The sequence below is a fragment of the Pinus tabuliformis genome, chromosome 5_2, assembly GCF_031772625.1.
Source record: "Pinus tabuliformis cultivar Carrire ecotype Pingquan chromosome 5_2, CPIR1, whole genome shotgun sequence".
NCBI lineage: Eukaryota > Viridiplantae > Streptophyta > Pinopsida > Pinales > Pinaceae > Pinus > Pinus tabuliformis.
Genome location: NC_142306.1, coordinates 185815608 through 185835939, shown reverse-complemented (window position 1 = coordinate 185835939; position 20332 = coordinate 185815608). Strand labels below are relative to the sequence as shown.

General features: G+C 41.0%; 1 protein-coding gene across 1 annotated transcript in view; it reads left to right on the top strand.

Moving 5' to 3' along the window:
* Positions 1-20332, top strand: part of LOC149158173 (UDP-glycosyltransferase 72B1-like) — a 39064-nt gene extending 18732 nt beyond the window's left edge. The window contains exon 2 of the mRNA XM_089436147.1: positions 20057-20332. Coding sequence (XP_089292273.1) covers positions 20057-20136 — 80 coding nt within the window. The 3' untranslated portion in view covers positions 20137-20332. The remainder of the gene's footprint in view (positions 1-20056) is intronic.

The window sequence follows — 20332 nt, the reverse complement described above, 5'->3', positions numbered from 1 at the left end:
GTAAGGCCCATATCGGAGTCAGTGAAGCTTGCGGTGGGGCCCAACGAAGTGCTCCTTCTGCAAATGTAACCAAACTTTGTCGCCCACCTGGAACTTGTGTGGAAGCCGATGCTGATCATGACATTGCTTGTACTTAGCATTGGCTCTTTCCAATATGTCATGGACCCACTAGCAGATGTGCTGAATGTGCTCAATGAAGTTGTTAGCCCTGTAAACTTTGAACTATACATGAGTTGAATATTCTTGAGTAGCTTCAAATGGTATGGCCACATCAATGAGACATAGTGGTTGGAATCCCAACCCCATGTGAAAGGGGTTGTGGCAGTTGAGTTATGGAGAGCTCTGTTGTAACTGTGTTGGACATCGGGGAGGCTATCTTCCCATGTGTGTGGATGCTTTGAGTTGTACATACGCAAAATGTGTACAATCATCATGTTGATGACCTCTATTTGGCCATCAGTTTGGGGGTGGAAAGTCATGGACTTAGTGAGCTTGGTATTCAACATCAACCAAAGACTTGACCAAAATTTAGTTAGGAACTTGTTGTTTTGATCTGAGATAATGGACTGTGGGATCCAAAAGTGTATCCACACCCATTCAAAGAAGAGCTTAACAATGGCTTCTGTTGTGATACTCTTCTTGCAGGCCACCATAATGACTATCTTAGATAATCTGTCGACAACCACGAAAACATAGTTGTTGTCATGCTTATTAGAAGGAAGGCCCGACATGTAATCCATGGAGATGGATTCCCAAGGTCTACTAGAAGGAGGCAGAGGAGTGTATAGGCCTTGCTTCTTGATGGTTGGTTTGGCAATGGCGCAGGTAGTGCAGGATCTGATGTAACTTCCCATCATCCTATCAAAGGTTTGGCCAATAAAAACACGTCAGCAACACTGCCACTATTTTCTCTACCCTGAAATGTCCAGCTATCGGATTGTAGTACGCCTTATAAATCATCTTGGCATGCTCACTTGAAGGAATGCAGAGGTTTCCCAAGTGGCATAATGGTGCATCCTTGAGATGAAAATTTGGAACTTGCTTGTCTTCCAAGAGCGTCTAGTATGTGTTGTCGAATTCTGGATCGCTCTTGTAAACATGCGGCCACCTCGTAGTCTCGTGCCCAAAAGAGTCTAGCACAGTGGTCAGCGCCATGACTGGTGGTCGGTTGAGGCAGTTTGCAACATTGTTGGTGTTGTCCTTCTTGTACTTAATGTTCAAATGGAGTTGTTGTAAGTATGTGGACCATTTTTTATCGCGATCGTTCTGCAACTTCCCTTGTGTCTATTTAAACTATAGAGGTCGATGGTTTGTGTGGATGACTGTTTCCTTTCCTAGAATGAAATAATTCCATTGTCGGCAGGTCTGCATAATGGAATACATCTCTTTATCATAGGTGGAATACTTTTGTACTGTATCTGAAAGTGTCTCACTGTGATATGCCACGGGATGCCCTTGCTGAGTAAGAAATGCACCAATAGAATAGTCAGAAGCATAAGTCTTGATCTCAAATGGTTGTTGCAGGTCTGGTAATGTGAGTGTTGATGCAGAGCAAAGGTGATGCTTCAACTCGACAAACGTCTTCTATTGGAATATAGACCAAAATAACTTTGCTTTCGCTCCTCCCTTGGTGACTTGACTAAAAGGCCAAGTGATATGAGAGAACCCCAATACAAACCTACGGTAGAATTTGGCAAGACCCAGAAAGTTGTAGAGCTCTGTTAGAGTGGTTGGGGCTGGCCAATCCCGAATGACTTGTATCTTAGCTAGGTCCACATGCACACCCCTCTCATCAATGATGTACCCTAGATATTAAACATGGGTCATACCAAAAGTGCATTTCTCCAAATTGGCATACAACTTGTGATGTCGTAGGGTTTGGAGGCCCTGTCGAATATGGTGGAGGAGATCTTCCCAACTCTAGCCGAAGATCAAAATCTCATCCAGATACACCAACCTCCTTGGATTTGAAGGCAATCTTCCACACATCGGAGGGTTCGATTGGTACTCGACGATAACCAGACTTCAAGTCAATCTCGCTGAAATATTTCGCCTCCTTGCGCTGGTCCAAAAGGTCATCAATCCATGGGATTTGATACCTCTTTCAGACATTGATCTTGTTAAGTGCCTGATAGTCAATATAGAGACTCTAAGTCCCATCCTTCTTCTGTACCAACACGACTGGGATCCCACAAGACGATGAACTTCACCTAATGTGCCCTTTCTGCAACAACTCCTGAATCTTCCTCTTGATTTCATCATTCTCCATAACAAAGCGTCGAGAAGTCAAGCCGAGGCCAGATCGATGGAGTGCTTGACCTGATAGTGTAGAGTAACATCTGTGGGTGAGGTGAAGATGTACATGTACTCCTTCACAACCTTGTCCATATGTTGTTGTCGTGTGGAGGAGCCTCGTCTCAAGGTCATGGCCACAATCTTCTTCTTTTCCTAAGGTTGAATCATAAGGAAAACTAATTTCCTTGTCTGGGAAATGATCTTACTACATTGCTTCGCAATGATCAAAGAAATGGCGCTAGGCGGTGCTACATTCGGTATCCTATAAAACTTATTACCCAAAGTAATGATAACAGTGTGAAGCCTAGACTCATACACAACATGCCACTTCCACAAGTATGGTTGGCCTAATAATACATCACAAACTTCAAAAGGAACAACATCACACAATACCTCATTTGTGAAGGGCTTGATGCTGTGAGCAAGGCAACACAATTAGATGACACGAAGATCTCGCCCTTGGTGAAGCCACCCAATGGTGTATGACTGTGGGTGTGGTGTGGTCAGTAGGCCCAATCGCTTCACGACCTTTGTTGAAATGAGGTTCTTTTGGCTCCCGCTATCGACAATGAATTCCAACGGAGAACCCTTCACCTAGATTTGTGAGTAGAAGAGTCGCTCCCCATCCTCTAGATCTTCGAGCTCATCCTTCTGGATCTTGGTGGTGGAAATGGTGGCACTAGGCTCTGCATTGATAATTTGCTTCCCTTTGTCATTCCCCATGTGGGTTTCTGAATCAGAGTCGAAACATGCATCTAATACGGAATCCTTCAGCTCAACCACCAGTGACTACTTGGCTCGACACTCACTTATGTTGTGAGTGAGACTCTTATGGAACTCACACCATTTCCCTATATCCTTCTTTGTCTTTGTGGTGCTGTTATTTTCTTGTGGCTTCGACGAGTTGTCCTCGGTTGCCCTGCCTTGGCTTTGTCCTTTGTTCTACATTTTGGGGGCGCCTTTCCCTTGAGTCAAATTCGTAGATCCAAAGTTCACTTCTTTTGTTTAAATTTCTGCTTGATCTTGATAGTGTATCGATAGGCAGTGCCAAGCGAGAATATTTCCAGGAATTCCATCTCGTCTTGGATGTAGTTGTGTAGGCAGCCGCGATACTTGAGTACCAAATGCTGCTCATAATCCTTGATACCCAACTTCATGTGAAGGGTATGGAAAACATTTGTGGACTCCTGCATATCTTGGTCCCTTCCCTGCCACAACGTAGTCCACTTTATGTATTTATCTTCATATCTCCCGACAGGGTAATATTGTTCCTTGATGGCGTCTCAGAAATAATTTCAAGTAGGCGCGGATGAAAAAATTGAGGATTCCCTCTCGTCCTTTTGTTCACAGTGGGTTTCCCACTAATCTTTGACATGTGGGGCGATTTTGAGCAGTGCAAAAGTAATCTTTTACTGATTGGAAAAGTTGTTAACTGAAAAATATCCTTCCAACAAATTTATCCATCTATCTACGACGTCTACATCTATCTGACCTTCAAATATGGAATGTCAAAGTTAACTTGTACCTTAAAAGGAGTGACACCTCCATAGTGGTTGTTGGATGAAGATGTGTCCCCTGTGGGTAGCCGCCGAAGGATCTGGACAAAATTATCCATCATCGTGTTCCTTTGTTGCTCAAGGGCTTCCTCGAGCAATATTTTGAAAGGATCTCCTACCCCCTCATCTTTCTTTTATTCCACCATGGGAAGCCATTGGGGGTTTGCAAGGCTAGTCTTGCAAAGTTTCAACCAATTGGAGCCCTAACTCCTTATACCCCGACCTCATTGGGGACATGCAAAGAAAAACATAGAAAGAGAAGACCGCTCTGATACCACTAATTTAGACTTATGCAAGAGCGCAACAAAATACAAATATATACATAAACATAGAGATGCAGCAGAAATAAAATTTCATTTCATTAACATCAAAGAACTAAAATATGCTTACGTACAAAAATGGAAATAAACTGGCTTAGGCAATGGTAAATTATCTCTATGAAGAGATGTGGTGGCTACATGCCTCTGAGTTGTGTTACAATGAGGCTCAAAGGCCTATTTATTATTGAGAAACAATGGAAAACCCTAAACATCCGAAAATCTAACCCTAGGAAATGAAGCGCCAAAACCGTGGGCCCCATTTGGGTAAATTGGTACATCAACTTCTCGGGGTTGTAACTTTGGCATATGATCTCAGTTTGGTTATCATAATACATCGTTTCAAAGATCTTGAAGATGAGGCCAAAAAAACTTGATAAAAGAGATTGAGACTTTTACGATCTCTCCATTTTCCTTAAAAATGTATTTTAGCCCCTCAAAACGGCTCTGGAACTTTGGGACTTGAGAAAATACCAAAAATAGTAAGTTGTGCTACAATTAAGGAAATTGAAAATAAAAAAACAGTGGGGGTCCAAGTGGAATAAGTTGGTGGCCACCAATATCCACCTGGATCAAAGTTGAAGATGATAAAACTAAAACAACCTTTGCAATGGAAACAATAGGGGAAAAGAACATAGTAGCGAAAGTTGAATTTGATTATGAGGCTACATTAATTTTTCTGGAAGAGTGGTTTGTAAAGCTGAAATATGATGGAGATGGAAGTGAGTATGGAAAACCTACCATAAATTGGGGAGGGAGGCCAGTAGTTGTGTGGCCTCCCTACGTGGCCCAATTTAGACACCTGGCATACACAATTAGTTGTACGACACACATCCATCATGTGCCTCCATGTGTTACCTTCCCGGAGTGGACCCGAACTTTGGTTTTGGCATTAATTAGGGTTTCCTTTGCAACGATTAGGGTTACATTGTTTCATCCCTGTTCATTTTTGTCCAGGCCTGAAAGTGGCTCGTTCTTCTCCGCCGGTAGTTGTGTGTGAGTGATACCTATAGTTGTGAGTAAGTTATTTGTTAATGGTGAGGTGAGGGAGGGTTCATCGATTGTTATGGCATCTTGTTCGACTGTTGCATTGTGTTGTTCGGCTACCGCGGTGTGTTGTTCGACCTCAGAGCTGGGGTGTGCACGCAGTAAAGAGTTTCTACCCTTAGGTGGCATTGCGTTGCCGCAGGGTTGTATGTCAACGAATGTGTTTGGGTTTTTGACCAACTGTTGGAGAGGTAAATCCCCTCTGCGGACAGAGGCGATCCCACTAGCCCAAAATGGGTCTAGCAACAATCAATCACGCTACCATGCAAGTTCCTAGTTGCAATTTGAAAGTGGATTATGAGGACCAACCTGAAGTCCAACGCTAGTGTCGTGGAAGAGTTGATACTCCCGTTCCCTTGCTCCAGCAGATCACGATCCTCACGATTTCTGTGAATGGATACCTGCACATGCAAAGAACGAAGCGAATACAAGCATAAAATCCACTAAATGCAACTATACATCGGTCAGAAAAGATGTAGATCAAACATTATCATAATGAACTATAAGATCGGAACCATAATGATAGTCGTTTATTAACGGTAATCAACAGAGAAAAGTACAACCAAGGTTCTGACGTTGAATCCCTCCTCTGGCTGGGCGAACAGCTACATATGTCTTGCAACAAGCCTTTCTCTCTCTTTGATTATGAATGCAAAGCTCAGACTTCTGACAGTATAATCTCCCTATGCTCCAAAACTCTTACTATCACTCAAAAACTAGCACTATCACTACTACTCAAAAACTAGCTTGTCAAATGCATGAGGACAGACTTTTATAGATGGAGAAGGGGAGGAAGATACAATGCATCAAGACACCCATTATAGATTGGCATTATCCCCAAAAAGCCGCTGTGGATAGATGTAAAGGATAGATGATGACTCTCGACATCTAGAAGATGAGCTTTATCCTCAAAAGACTTCATGACTTGAAGGGAAAAAACATCTGGGCGCGTGTTTGTTAAAAATCTTTTCCAAACTTGGTTGGCGCAGGTGTTATTCTAAGACAGAGCGCCAATGGTCGCACCTTCTTTTGAGGATCTCATTGATTGGCGCGGGTAGTACATTGTGGACCCGCGCTAATGGAAAAAGGGCACTTTTCAGGGATATTTTGCAGGAGGTGTCTTCAGGGAACATGAAGTCCATACTTAGGGGAACATAATGCAAGTGTTTTTAAGTTATGTCATTGCTCACAGGTCCCGAAATGAGTCCTCCAAAGTACGGGAAAGGGGTAACAGGGACGGTGACCAATGGTGACAAATTACTGTGTAACAGATGCCCCCTAAAGCATGAGGCCCGAGAGAGAGAGAGGGGTGAAATGCTTTACAAGAACACATGTCGCTGTTGTCGAGAATCTGCATCGAGAGATACAACTGATAGCTCAAGTACATGATATATGTGGTATGGTCGCAGCCATCCATAAGAGAGTACATAATAATCTAGATCCATAGTATGGGCACAGCCATCTGGTTAGGATCAATGAATCGACTCAGGTATGGTTGCAGCCATCCAATGAATGAGTCATGTAACAAGAATCACGCCTGGATTACAACAGACAAAATCCAGGGTCTTGCGCTCCATCTCGACCTGAACGAAAGTACAAGTTCAAGCATGCGAATATATGAGCTGAAGTCGAACATGCATGAACATCGTCTGATTACCAGTCAATAATGAAAACTGTTAACAGACGCGAGAGGTACCACCAATAATGACAATGGCCCTCAAGGTACTATAGGTACAATCTACGGTGTGCGAATTAGTGATCTGGCGTCGAACACCCGTAGAATCATTCGATCGGAGGCCAATGATGAAAACCTCACGTCGAACACGAAGAACCTGCCATTGAGGCATGCAGGCTCCAAGGCACCGGAAGGGAGTCTCTAGATCAGCTTCCTAGATAATGAGCTGAAGTCGACAGGAAGTGACCTTGATCGAAGGTGGGCCATAATGTTTCCCACATCATCGACACGAGACAGAGAGATAATGTTGTGAATCAAGATTATGTGAGCTATCAGAGGGAGGTTGTTTTTCTGCAGAGGTCAACTTCTCTTGAACATATCGGCGGCACGATAGTGGAATTGGCAGTATTTGACATCAATGGATCAGAGGTCATGGTGACGAGGCAATGAGCAGATGAGAGGTCAAACAGGATTACCCAAAATCCACGGAGGCAAGTGAAAAATGAGATGAGATATCCCCACCCAGACACGAAAGCAGACAAGTGCCATGTTCAAGAGTGACATACTGCCGACACGACAATAATTATGGTTCCATTTTTTCCCCCGCCATTTCTGGCGAGTACCCCAATTATTTTTAACAAGCTTGATGGGGATAGCATATGCTTGTGGTGCGTCATTTCGACAGAATCCAATGTCATCAAGTTTTAACGAGTCTGACAAAGGAAGAACTTGGCGTCTTTTCATGTTTAGGGAGTTTGAAAAGACAGCAGAAAAGGAAACTCCAAGGGTGTCCTTTTTCGTAAAGTTGTGTCTCTCGAGCCCGAAAAAGTATAAAACAATGCTCGAAAGAACCACCCGACCATTACGATTGAGGAGTACTTTTCATAAGTAGTGATTTCGACCTGAAAAAGTAAAAAAGTGATCAGAATCACGTCGATTCGAAACCGTTAACGAACCTGAAACGACAAAGGTTCGCCAATCTTTTCGTTTTTACACAGTCGGAAAAGAGTTTAAAGATGACCGCCTCTTATTTACGTTTAACGAGTCAAGAGGGATAACTCGGCGATCTTTTCATGTTTAAACGGTCGGAAAAGAGCTGAAAGTAGACCTCCATTTTTATTCTTTTTAACGAGTCAAAAAGGGAAAAATACTCGGCAATCTTTTCATTTTTTACGAGTCAAAAAAGAGCTTAAAGGAGACTCGTCCTAGAGGAACGAGTGGTATAAAGGGTAGCAACTGGTTCCAGCAATGGTGGAACTGCTCAAAACATGTAATGGTCAAGAGGCTGGCTAATACAAACCACTCATCGCTACGGTTCCTCAGGAAAGGATAAACAACCAAGTGAAAGCATATGATCGGCCAAAGAGATGGTGGCGATGGAATGAAACAACCAAGGCTCATCTAACAAAATTTAGCGGATAGGCGGCAATCACAAGATGTGAATTAGGTATGGGTTCATTTTTACACAAGCTTGAACCATGGAGAACTCTGCTTGGATTTGGTTTCATGTTTACACAAGCTTGAAACGAAAAACTATGCTTGTTATAAGTTCGCATGCCCCCAGCATAATAACGCAAATCGAGGTACATGCCCCCCAAGCTTCATTGCATTCAACAAAGTGGATGGAATGAAGGTTCACTCTCGAGATCTATGAAAGACTCGACTTGTATTTTACGAGATCTTAATCAAAAGACTCGATTTGGAAAGGGAGTTGTTTCATTTTTTAAGGAGCTTGACACAGGAAAAGAACTATGCTCCGACCGAACTTCATCATAATGAACAGGAAGTCGGGGCTTCCGAGAGTGTCACTCCCGATGGAAGGGAAACATCTTGGAAGTCAGGGCCCAATGCCCCCAGGACACTATGCACAACGGCGGCATCACTGGATACAGGCACGGGATAGGTGGCCACATAGTTGATCTGTGCTGGGGCAGATGCAACTGGTGGATGAAAACCAGGAGGGGATGACGACTGCGCAGGAGGGACCCGTGGACGAACGAACGATAATTGATCGATAGTCACAATTCTTCCATCGTGTGGAAAGCAAACCACACGGAAAAGTGAAGAGACAAGGGCCCCCATGGCATAAACATAGTCACGGCCAAGGAGAAGACTGAAATCTAAAGCACCTTGGGTAACCGATACGTCTATATAGACGGTTTTGCCTCCCAAAGTAATAGGGAACTTTGGAAGGATCCCTAATGGTTGACTAGTTCCTCCGTCAAAAGCCGTCAGATTCGGCGCGACTGGCACAAGCTGTGGGGAACCCAAAGCTTGCCAAGTAGTGGCAGGCATAAGACTGACAGATGCACCCTCATCCAAAACAGTGCCAGGTATCGCCTTATTATAGGCGTGTACCGTAACCCAGAAAGGCACGTGGGATGGAAGGCGGGAGGTGGTCAAACGACTCCAGTCGAAGGAAATGACTGAACTACTTGGTGGGGGAATCGTATGATTGCCCCCCTGCTCCAAAGGGACCGAAGCAGGACTCTCGGGAGCAGCTGGGATAGGAGAGTCATTTCCGGACTCAAGAGAATCTGAGGAGACGAGAAGAACATGGGAATTATGCTCTTTCGAAACAGAGTGATCGAGTGGTGAACTCGAGTCGACACTCTTTCCGACCAATGGTTGGTCTAGAACAGGCTTGGCAGAGCCAGGTTCAGGAAGAGGAGGCTGGACAAGAGAGGAATCTTGGTCGATCTCTTTGTCAGCAGGGCAACGATCTGCGGCTGCAGAGAGACATTGATAACCAACGGGAAGTTGGAGTGAGGGAGTTGTAAGACTTTCCAAGAGAACAGAGGCTTCATCCATGAGCGGACAAAGGTGAAGGGGATGATTGCCTTCACAAAGTCTACAGGGGATTCGAATCTTCCCTTTTCCCTTAACATTTCTAGCTGATAGTGTAGCATCGCCGTGAGCTTCAGAGGACGATGAGGGGCGGACCGGATCGTGAGACCATGCTTCTAAGACCTTGGGAATACCAGGATAATCGCGAAGAAGATGGTCCTCCTTGCACAACCTACAAGGAAATTTGACCTTCCGCGGAGGAGCAGAAGGTGGCTCGACTTGAGTTGTACTTTTAACCTCTCGCTTAGGAGTCTTCTTCTTCTTCGTCTTCTTCTTCTTCTTCTTAGCCACCTGGTTACTTGAATCCAGACTTTCGCCAGGCGAAGTAGAAGATGAGGACGCAGAAATAGGCGAAGAAGGGGAGAGGTCCACCTTGGAATCAACATGATGTTGTTCGGGTGGAGGAGACGGTGGAACAGGAGTCATCACACTCGGGACCACCGAGGTTGAAAACAACCATACGGGCAAACCGATGGTTAACCCAGGCAAAGACAAAGTTGCCATATACGGAGCACCGACATTTCCAAAAGAAGGAAATGGACTAGGGTTTCCATCTGGGGGAACACCTTGGCCGGTAGACTCGGGGAAGGTTGCCATTGAAAATGAGAAAGAACCCTACTCAAGCTAACGCAAACAAGATCTAACTGGGTAAATGTGAATCGTGGCCGAATAAATTTTAAGACGCACGGACTTAACTTGACCTTTTCATGTTTTAAGAGTCGAGAAAAGGACGAAAAGATGACTCTAGTCTCCTTCGAATATTTAGTGAGCCCGAAGTGACAAATGCTCAGGTGAACCTTTTCTTTTAGGGAGTCCGAAAAGGGTCAAAAGTGACTACTCTGGAGAACTAGGCAAAAGGTTTACCAAACAATCCGTAAAACTGCTTATACACCTTGGCAATCAGATGAAAACCAAGGACTTCCCGTACGGCAGTCAATCTTCTCGAATGCTGTGTTCAGTGCATTATGGCTTGTAAGGCGGCAGACACGGCTTCCTGTGGATAAAGGATGATATCCTAGTGGGGTCTCCCCTATATACGCGACGGTACGTGGGAGCTCAAGTCCGTGCTAGACCACTATCGAGTCACAAGAGGAGGAATCACCCAACCGTAATGTGAAACAACAGTGACTAGGTTTAACGACGCCGGAACACGTCTCTAGCCTAGACCTCTAGAATGTATGCGTTAGGTTCCAATGCGTTGTTAGATTCATTCGGTTTATTTTACAGTTGATCTTCAATTAGGTCTCAGTTTTTAGGTCCTACCGTATGTGATCTCTCAGAATTTCCTAAATGCAAACTATATGCCAAAATATATCATTCCGTTCAATGAATGCTAACTACAGAAGAGTTGAGATTTTCAAACAAACAAAATGATCACCAAACAATCAACAAAGATCCTAATGCAGCTAATAGCAATAAATGAAACTTTTTTCTTTTCTTTTAAAAGTGACTAATTGCCAATAACAATGAAAAATGCTAACTAATATAATGCAAAAAGATCATTTGTTTTTTTTCTTTTAAAATGGCATAATGCACTTAAACAAATCTCGAGAGATGTTAACAAGCATAAACAGGCAAATTTCACTCAATGCAAATAGAACCAAGTCTGAAACACCAAGATAAACTGTCAAAACAAGGAGAATCACAAAGACCTCAATGAACTATGTGATCTAAGCTCAAACGAAGTCAAGCAAAATCCAAACGAGCTAGAGGTGAATTGCTCGAAGCACAGAATAATAAGTTTTGACAACCACTAGACAAGTGTAGAAAACAACCAAAAAGTTGACTGGACAATCAAAGAACCGAAAACTCCCACGGAAGGCTCGATATACAAAGCCACTAGATGCTCTAGGGCTGGGGTATAAAATCGATAGAAATAGGCAAACATCCGAAGGATAAAGGTAAAAAACCAGTCAAACAGAGTTCTGATACACTCCAGTAGCTGAAAAAGATGTAAAAAGACAGAAATCTGAGTTTAAAAAGCTTCCAACAAACAAACTGGCAAAGTTCACAGGACTGGCGCGACTGTCAGCCTGTAACTAGCGCTATTAAGGAATTAGCGCGAGTTGCGTTTGTGCAACATGCGCCAACTGGCGCGACTGTCAGGTAGAAAAACGCGCCAATAAAGTTTGCTGGCCCAAAAAATAAATCAAGCAATCCAGGGTCTGGTCGACAGTATTCAGACAGATCAAACAGCAAGAAACAACTTTAAAACTGACCCAGAAAGCTCATTTGCGCAAGCAAGCAAGAGAAAACCAAAACACAAGACAAACTCTAAGCTGTTCGGTTCGTAAACCAAACCGGAGATTGACTGAAGTGGCGTTGATCTACTTCGCTAATGCAAAGCAATAGCGTTTCGAAGGCTGCCTGGCCGTGCTTCAGACTCCGTCCAAGGTTTATGAATCAAACAACAAATAGCTCCTCCCTAGTGGAGTCACCAAATTGTTGGAGAGGTAAATCCCCTCTACGGTTAGAGGCGATCCCACTAGCCCAAAATGGGTCTAGCAACAATCAATCACGCTACCATGCAAGTTCCTAGTTGCAATTTGAAAGTGGATTATGAGGACCAACCTGAAGTCCAACGCTAGTGTCGTGGAAGAGTTGATACTCCCGTTCCCTTGCTCCAGCAGATCACGATCCTCACGATTTCCGTGAATGGATACCTGCACATGCAAAGAACGAAGCGAATACAAGCATAAAATCCACTAAATACAACTATACATCGGTCAGAAAAGATGTAGATCAAACATTATCATAATGAACAATAAGATCGGAACCATCATGATAGTCGTTTATTAACGGTAATCAACAGAGAAAAGTACAACCAAGGTTCTGACGTTGAATCCCTCCTCTGGCTGGGCGAACAGCTACATATGTCTTGCAACAAGCCTTTCTCTCTCTTTGATTATGAATGCAAAGCTCAGACTTCTGACAGTATAATCTCCCTATGCTCCAAAACTCTTACTATCACTCAAAAACTAGCACTATCATTACTACTCAAAAACTAGCTTGTCAAATGCATGAGGATAGACTTTTATAGATGGAGAAGGGGAGGAAGATACAATGCATCAAGACACCCATTATAGATTGGCATTATCTCCAAAAAGCCACTGTGGATAGATGTAAAGGATAGATGATGACTCTCGACATTTAGAAGATGAACTTTATCCTCAAAAGACTTCATGACTTGAAGGGAAAAAACATCTGGGCGCGCGTTTGTTAAAAATCTTTTCCAAACTTGGTTGGCGCGGGTGTTATTCTAAGACAGAGCGCCAATGGTCGCACCTTCTTTTGAGGATCTCATTGATTGGCGCGGGTAGTACATTGTGGACCCGCGCTAATGGAAAAAGGGCACTTTTTAGGGATATTTTGCAGGAGGTGTCTTCAGGGCACATGAAGTCCATACTTAGGGGAACATAATGCAAGTGTTTTTAAGTTATGTCACTGCTCACAGGTCCCGAAATGAGTCCTCCAAAGTACGGGAAAGGGGTAACAGGGACGGTGACCAATGGTGACAAATTACTGTGTAACACCAACGTTTTTTCATAGTCTCTCGCTTGCTCAACCCTATTTGACCTCGCACTGGACACCATGGTCGGCTCGCTACAACAAACATTTGGAGCTTGGCATCATTGTTTTCTGGTAGGATTCTTTATCCTTCCATCCATACCTACAACTGCGTTTGTCGACACATCTATTTGATCAGTACTCACACCATTCATGTTCCTTGTGTTAATCTCTGGCTTTTTGTGCCTTCTGTGGCTTAGTTTGAAAATAAAAATTGGGGTTTATCCATTGGTTGGTTTTTTCGGTGGCTTGTTTGTCTTATGTGAATGTTTGGATTATATGTGGCTTCAATTCATGGTTTCTGTGGCTATTAGTGGCTTAGGTTGAAAAACAAATTGGGTTTTTTGCACCGGTTGAGTGTTTCAGTGGCTTTTTTGCCTTCAGTGAATGTATAGAGTATCTGTGACTTCAATTCATGGCGTCTGTGGCATAGGTTGAAAAAACAGATTGGGGTTTATACACTGGTTCGATTTTTCGATGGCCTTGTTTTCCTTCTGCAAACGTATGGAGTATCTATGGCTTCAATTTGTGGCTTAATTGGTGGCTTCTATGGCTTAGGTTGATTTTTTTTTGGGTTTATGCACTGGTTGGGTTTTTCAGTGGCTTGGTTTCCTTCTGTGAATGTATGGAGTATATGTGGTTTCAATTCATGGCTTCTGTGGCTTAGGTTGAAAAAACATTGGGTTTTTTTCATTGGTTGGATTTTTTAGTGGCTTATTTTCCTTCTGTGAATGTATGGAGTATCTATGGCTTCAATTCCTGGCTTCTGTGACTTAGGTTGAAAAACATTTGGGGTTTATGCACTGGTTGGGTTTCTCGGTGGCTTGTTTTCCTTCTACGAATGTATGGAGTATTTGTGGCTTCAATTCATGGCTTCTAGTGGCTTCTATGGCTTTGTTTTGAAAAAAAATCGGGGTTTTAGTACCATAATAATTAGTTTGTATAACAGTCTCTTTATATTCCAGTGAGTTTCTCGAGCGAGTCCGTGCATAATAATTTGTTTGTATAACAATATCTGTTTGTATAATATATATTTTTTTTTTATAACCGTGGCTTCTCCAGATTGAGTTGCTCGAGCCAGTCTCTGCATAATAATTTGTTTGTATAACAACCTCTGTTTATATAATAATTTGTTTGTATAACTGTGGCTTCCAAATTGAGCTGCTCAAGCCAATCTCTGCATAATAACTTGTTTGTATAACAATTTCTATTTGTATAATAATTTGTTTGTATAATTGTGGCTTCTCCAGATCTTATAACACATTCTAGTTTATTTGAGTTCTTACCACTTTTCTCCAAACCCTGCCTTCTATGAGTCGCACATGCTTAACTAGGAAACATACAAGTTTGTGATGTGAGAGGGTTCCTCATGGTTGGGAAATAATATGCAAAAGTAAGGTCTTGTTCTATAGCTTTCTGCAGTGGAAAAATAGTCAATTAATTGAACTTTCATGTTGTAGTTAGTTAAATAACTAAAGTCATAACAATTTTTTTATATCAACATCTCTGCATATTCCACTGAGTTGGAGACAATTTCTTTCTGATTACTACTGCTGTGTACAAAATCCCGAGCCCTAGCACTCTCAACATGGATTTTTTGTATGCATCATATGGACCATCTCTTTCTTAGGGATTTAATTGCTATGAATTCACATTTCTATAATGGCTACCTTCATCTCTCTTTAGAGTTGCAACGAAAACCTTGAGTATTTCTTATTGGAGACAATTTCTTTCTGATTACTGTTGTTGTGTACAAAATCCTGAGCCTTGGCACTCTCAACATGAATTTTTTGTATGCATCATATGGACCGTCTCTTTCTTAGGGGTTTAATTGCTATGAATTCACATTGCTATAATGGCTACCTTCATCTCTCTTTAGAGTTGCAACGAAAACCTTGAGTATTTCTTATTGGAGACAATTTCTTTCTTATTAGTGCTGCTATGTACAGAATCCTGAGCCTTGGCACTCTCAGCATGGATTTTTTGTATGAATCATATGGACCATCTCTTTCTTAGGGGTTTAATTTCTATGAATTCACATTGTTATCATGGCTACCTTCATCTCTCTTTAGAGTTGCAATGAAAACCTTGATTATTTCTTATTGGAGACAATTTCTTTCCAATTACTGCTATTGTGTACAGAATCATGAGTCTTGAAACTCTCAACATGGATCTTTTGTATGCATCATATGGATAGTCTCTTTCTTAGGGGTTTAATTTCTATGAATTCACATTGCTATCATGGCTACCTTCATCTCTCTTTAGAGTTGCAACAAAAACCTTGAGTATTTCTTATTCAGTCGGAACACCAGGGTATTATGTGGATACTTGAGTTGCAACATTGTATTCTACAACTACAACTCTCATAATTATAGTTGTTTTTGGGGTTATTGTAGCTTCTAGAGTTGTAATTGTGTTGTCTCATGGTGGAGTTGTAGCAATTGTGGCTTCTCTAGATGGGGTTGTAACACATTCTAGTTTATTTGTGTTCTTACCACTTTGCTCCAAACCCTGCCTTCTATGTGTCGCACATGCTTAACTAGGAGACATACAAGATTGTGATGTGAGAGGGTTCTTCGTGGTTGGGAAATAACCTACAAAAGTGAGGTCTTGTTCTATAGCTTTCTATAATGGAAAAATAGTCAATTAATTGGACTTTCAATACTGAATTGTGTCTCACATACATGTTCATCATCATAGAAGTTCACTTGAGAAAGGGATATCATACCTTCAGCAATAATAGCATCTTCCTGCCAATCCACATCTTCTTGGGCATCAACCTATTCATGTAAGTCCTCTGCTTCTTGACCTTCCACAACAAATGCCTGGCTACAACTAGTATCATTAATAAGAGCATAAAAATTCAGTGGCCAAATTCCAGTCCTCCTAAATCCAACCTTGATATTAGGAGGTGTTAGAGCCCTTTTAAATGCTTTACTTGCACGCTAAATTAGCTCAAATATTTTTACCTCGCCCGTGGATTCTTTGCCATCCATGAAGCTCGCTCTACCCTGAAATAGTTCTTGAAAGGCCCAAACACGCTGAAATCAAGGGGTTGCAATCTGTGAGTGGTATGAGCTGACAGTGTTAATAGGTCAATGCCCAAATGGTTGGCCTCCTCGATTGTTTGCATAGCCATGTGGCTTCCATGGCCATCTAAAATTAGTAGGTGTCTATTTTCAGGCAAGATACCACTTGGCACAGATGCAACAAAGTGAAAAAGCCAATTCAAGAAGAGTTCCTTTGTCATCCATGCATGGGGATGTGCAGTCATGCATGCACCTGGTTCACAATTATGTATATAGTTTTTAAGTTGTGTTTTTCCTTTGAATAAATAAAAACTTGGGATTGAAGAACGAGTTGCATTGAAACAAAAAAGTACAATGACCCATTCCCTGCTCCTAGGAAAAAAATTGGGCACATTTATGCTCCCTCTCTTGGAAATTTTCCTCATGCCACAATTCCTTCTAGCCTGTAAGCCTGTTTAGTCACAGTTCCATATATGGTTTGGGGCATATGGTGTTTCTCATATGCACGGGAAAGGGTGTCATAGAACTTAGAAACAATTGTAGGGAGTAAATTTAAAGCCCTGTCTCTGTCAAGGCCCTCCATTGTTCATAAGACAAGGTATGGATTCCTTTTCTTAAATCCACTCCACCAAGATTTTCTAGGAAACCCATATTTCAAGGGGTTTGGCCTCCCCTGACAGATTTGAGCTACTATGGATTTGAGTTGTATAAAATCTAACCCATGTCCCATTTGGGCCATCTCCTTACACCACACAACCACCTTAGCCTCCTCCTCTTTAGTCATAACAGTAACAAACCCTCTACGCTTTGTATGAGTGAGCCCATTAATCCAATAATGTATGCTTAAGGCTGCAATTCCATGTTTTTTTGCAGATGCACATACTGAATATCCCCTGAACTCTATGTCATCAATTGCGCCTAGCATGTATTCCTTTGTCCACCCTCTTATGACACTGATATTCTTCGTTGAGATTGCGCCTTGTATTATGGTTGAGGGTGGCTCTATGGTAGATGGTTGGACAATAGGATTTTCCTCCACACGGGTATTCTCAACATCATTGCGTGGAGCACTGGCAACATTGACATCATCGATTGTTTCCTCTTCTGATGAAGTGCATCGAATTTTGGCACCCTTGGTCCCTCTCCCCCTCTTGTTCCTTATAAACGATTTGCAATTGAAACTCATCGCATGGGTGCAACCACATGCATATTGTTAAAATTTATTTATGTCAATGAAAGTTGTTTCAGCAATAGAAACTCAGTCTTATTTGAATAATAAATTTAAATATGAAAAGGGCAATCAATAATTGCAACCTACATAATATAAACTCAATCTTATTTATTTCCTGAAATTTAAATATGAACAGGTTAATCAATACTTGCAACTTGAATACATTTGAATAAGAAATTTATGTGTTTGCATCAACTTGAATGTCCATCCACAGATATAGAAATATCAAACTTATGTGTTTGATAGAAATATGAGGTCTATGTGTTTAATAGAAATATCTTGCCTAAATTTAGCTTAAACATAATAATGTATCCTGCGCAGGGCATCAAATCCATAATATCTCAACCAACCTCAGAAAAAAAAGGGAAAGGTACTGAAAATTGTCTCCTTACAAATGCTAGGAATAGGTGCTGGTTAATTGAAATAAGTTTTAAATTCATTTGCTATTAAGGTCATTGAAAAAAGGTGACTAAAAGTTGTAGTGATTGACCGTATCTTAAAACACTCCAGTTCTCTACATTGTCAGCTACGACTGCTTCCAATTCTGTAATTGTGCTACGAGTTTAGTTGCTGACATGATGACTCTCTCTTTGGATAGATTATAATGGAAATCTCCTTTGATTTCATCTAGAATGATTAGTCTTCTGATAGATTGTGGGAATATCCTTTGAATTGATTCAAAATGATTAGTCTTCTGAGATTTAGAAGTTTTAGAGGGGATTACCCATAACAATTTCCACCATGCCTCCTTTAAAATGATAACTAAAGCCTTGACATATTGCAATGGAAGAGGCTTTTGTTGCTCATATAGAACTGAATTCCTTAGCAGCTGTGAAGATGTCTCCTCCATTATAACTACCCTATGTTCATTTTCCATTTGTGTCTCAACTAATTGAAAACTAACATACTACAGTTTCCTTTTAAAATAGACCAAAAACTTCCAAGCAATTTTGAAACAAATTTATTCATTTTTTCTTAGAGGCATGACATGACCAAACATCCACGTTATTGCATACAAGCTGCCAAATTGCTATGATTAAGGAATGATCAGGCCTATGTGTTTTGACTCAGATGCTCTGGTATTTTTGTCTCTGTTGTCTTTATTGGGCATGATTAATTTTTTGTTTCTATTAACTCAGATGCTACGGTTTTTTGTCTGCAATTTCACACACAGAAGCTAAATTTTGTTTACAATTTCTAATTTATGGTATTCTCTAGTTTATGGTTGTTATGACACGACCTTAAAATTCCTAGAAAAAACACGAGAAAAAAAATAAGAACTTTAAACATAGTTTAAAAAAAACATAAAGAGAGTGAAACAAACCTAAAAAAATACCTATAAACCTTGAAACCAAAATAGAAGAGAAAAAAATGAAAAGATGAGCACGAAAAGGTGTTTCTTGGGTTAGAGAAGATGTTGTAACAATCACTGATATGAAACCATAGTTGCTTGTTGCACTGTGAAACAATAAACCTTGTCAATATGTCAATGTTATGATGCCATAGATATCCTTATCTCAGATTGTGGCTTGCAGTCATCATGGGAGAGAAAAATGCATGGAGTGGAGAGAATGAGTGAATTTGGCACCTATGGTGGGTCACAGAGACAAACTTGCGAGTTTGACTTTGTTGATGAAAAACACCTTTCAGAGATGATCTAATCCATACTCACAATTCAACAAGTATGGAACACAAGGCCTGTTTCATTGCCTTATACATTAAACTTTCACATTATGGCAAGACTGCCTTATACATTAGACTTTCGCATTATGGCAAGACTGGACTTCAGCATTATTTTGACAAAAATATCAGGCCTATGTGTTTTGACTTAGATGCTCTCATATTTTTGTCTCTGTCATCTTTGTTGGTCATGATTAATTTTTTTCCTTTGTTGACTAAGATGCTATGGTTTTTTGTCTGCAATTTCACACACATAAGCTAAATTGCATGTTGGGCATGATTAATTTGTTCTTTGTTGACTCAGATGCTATGGTTTTTTGTCTGCAATTTCACACACATAAGCTAAATTGCACACACAATTTTTTCATATGGTAAATTAATGGAAGATTTGGAAGATTAAAAATAACAGAAAGAAATAAGGAAAAAAAACAGAAATAAAATACTTGAATTATTCAAACCTGATTACAATGTGCACAGTCTCTGATGGAGTGAATCCAACTGCAGATGAGTAGAATGAAAGTTTATGAAGCAATTGTGAGGTGGTTTTATAGATTTTTGTTGTTGAATTTGATTGGAAGGGAGGATTGACATGGATTGTTTTTTTTCCCAATTCAAATGTGTGTTGTGGATTGATTTGGATGTCATCCAATGGACAATAAAATCTTATGGTTGATCTTTATGCTTTCCTTTGTGTTGTTTTATATTTAATTCCTTAATCTTGTGTGTTGGTGTCATTTATTGTTTTGAGCAGGTTGCATTGATGAACATATATGCAGTTATGATTGACATATACATTCTCTATTCTTGTGCAGGTAGCATGAACTTTGGTCATAGCTGCTCCAGTTTATATTTATTGGGGTTGGTCTCATGTGATATGCATCCTATTGGATAGCGTGGGATGAAAGTTTTGCTTTTTAATTTTGTCTTGTTTTCTAAATCAAATCTGGAGGTACTTGGGACAGGATGTCTTGTCAAATTGTGACACTAAAAGCTAGTGTTGGAGAGTTGTAAGCCCAATAAATATATGGGCCCATTTTAGACATATTTGAATAATTTATTTAACTTATTATCAATTTATGTTTTAATTA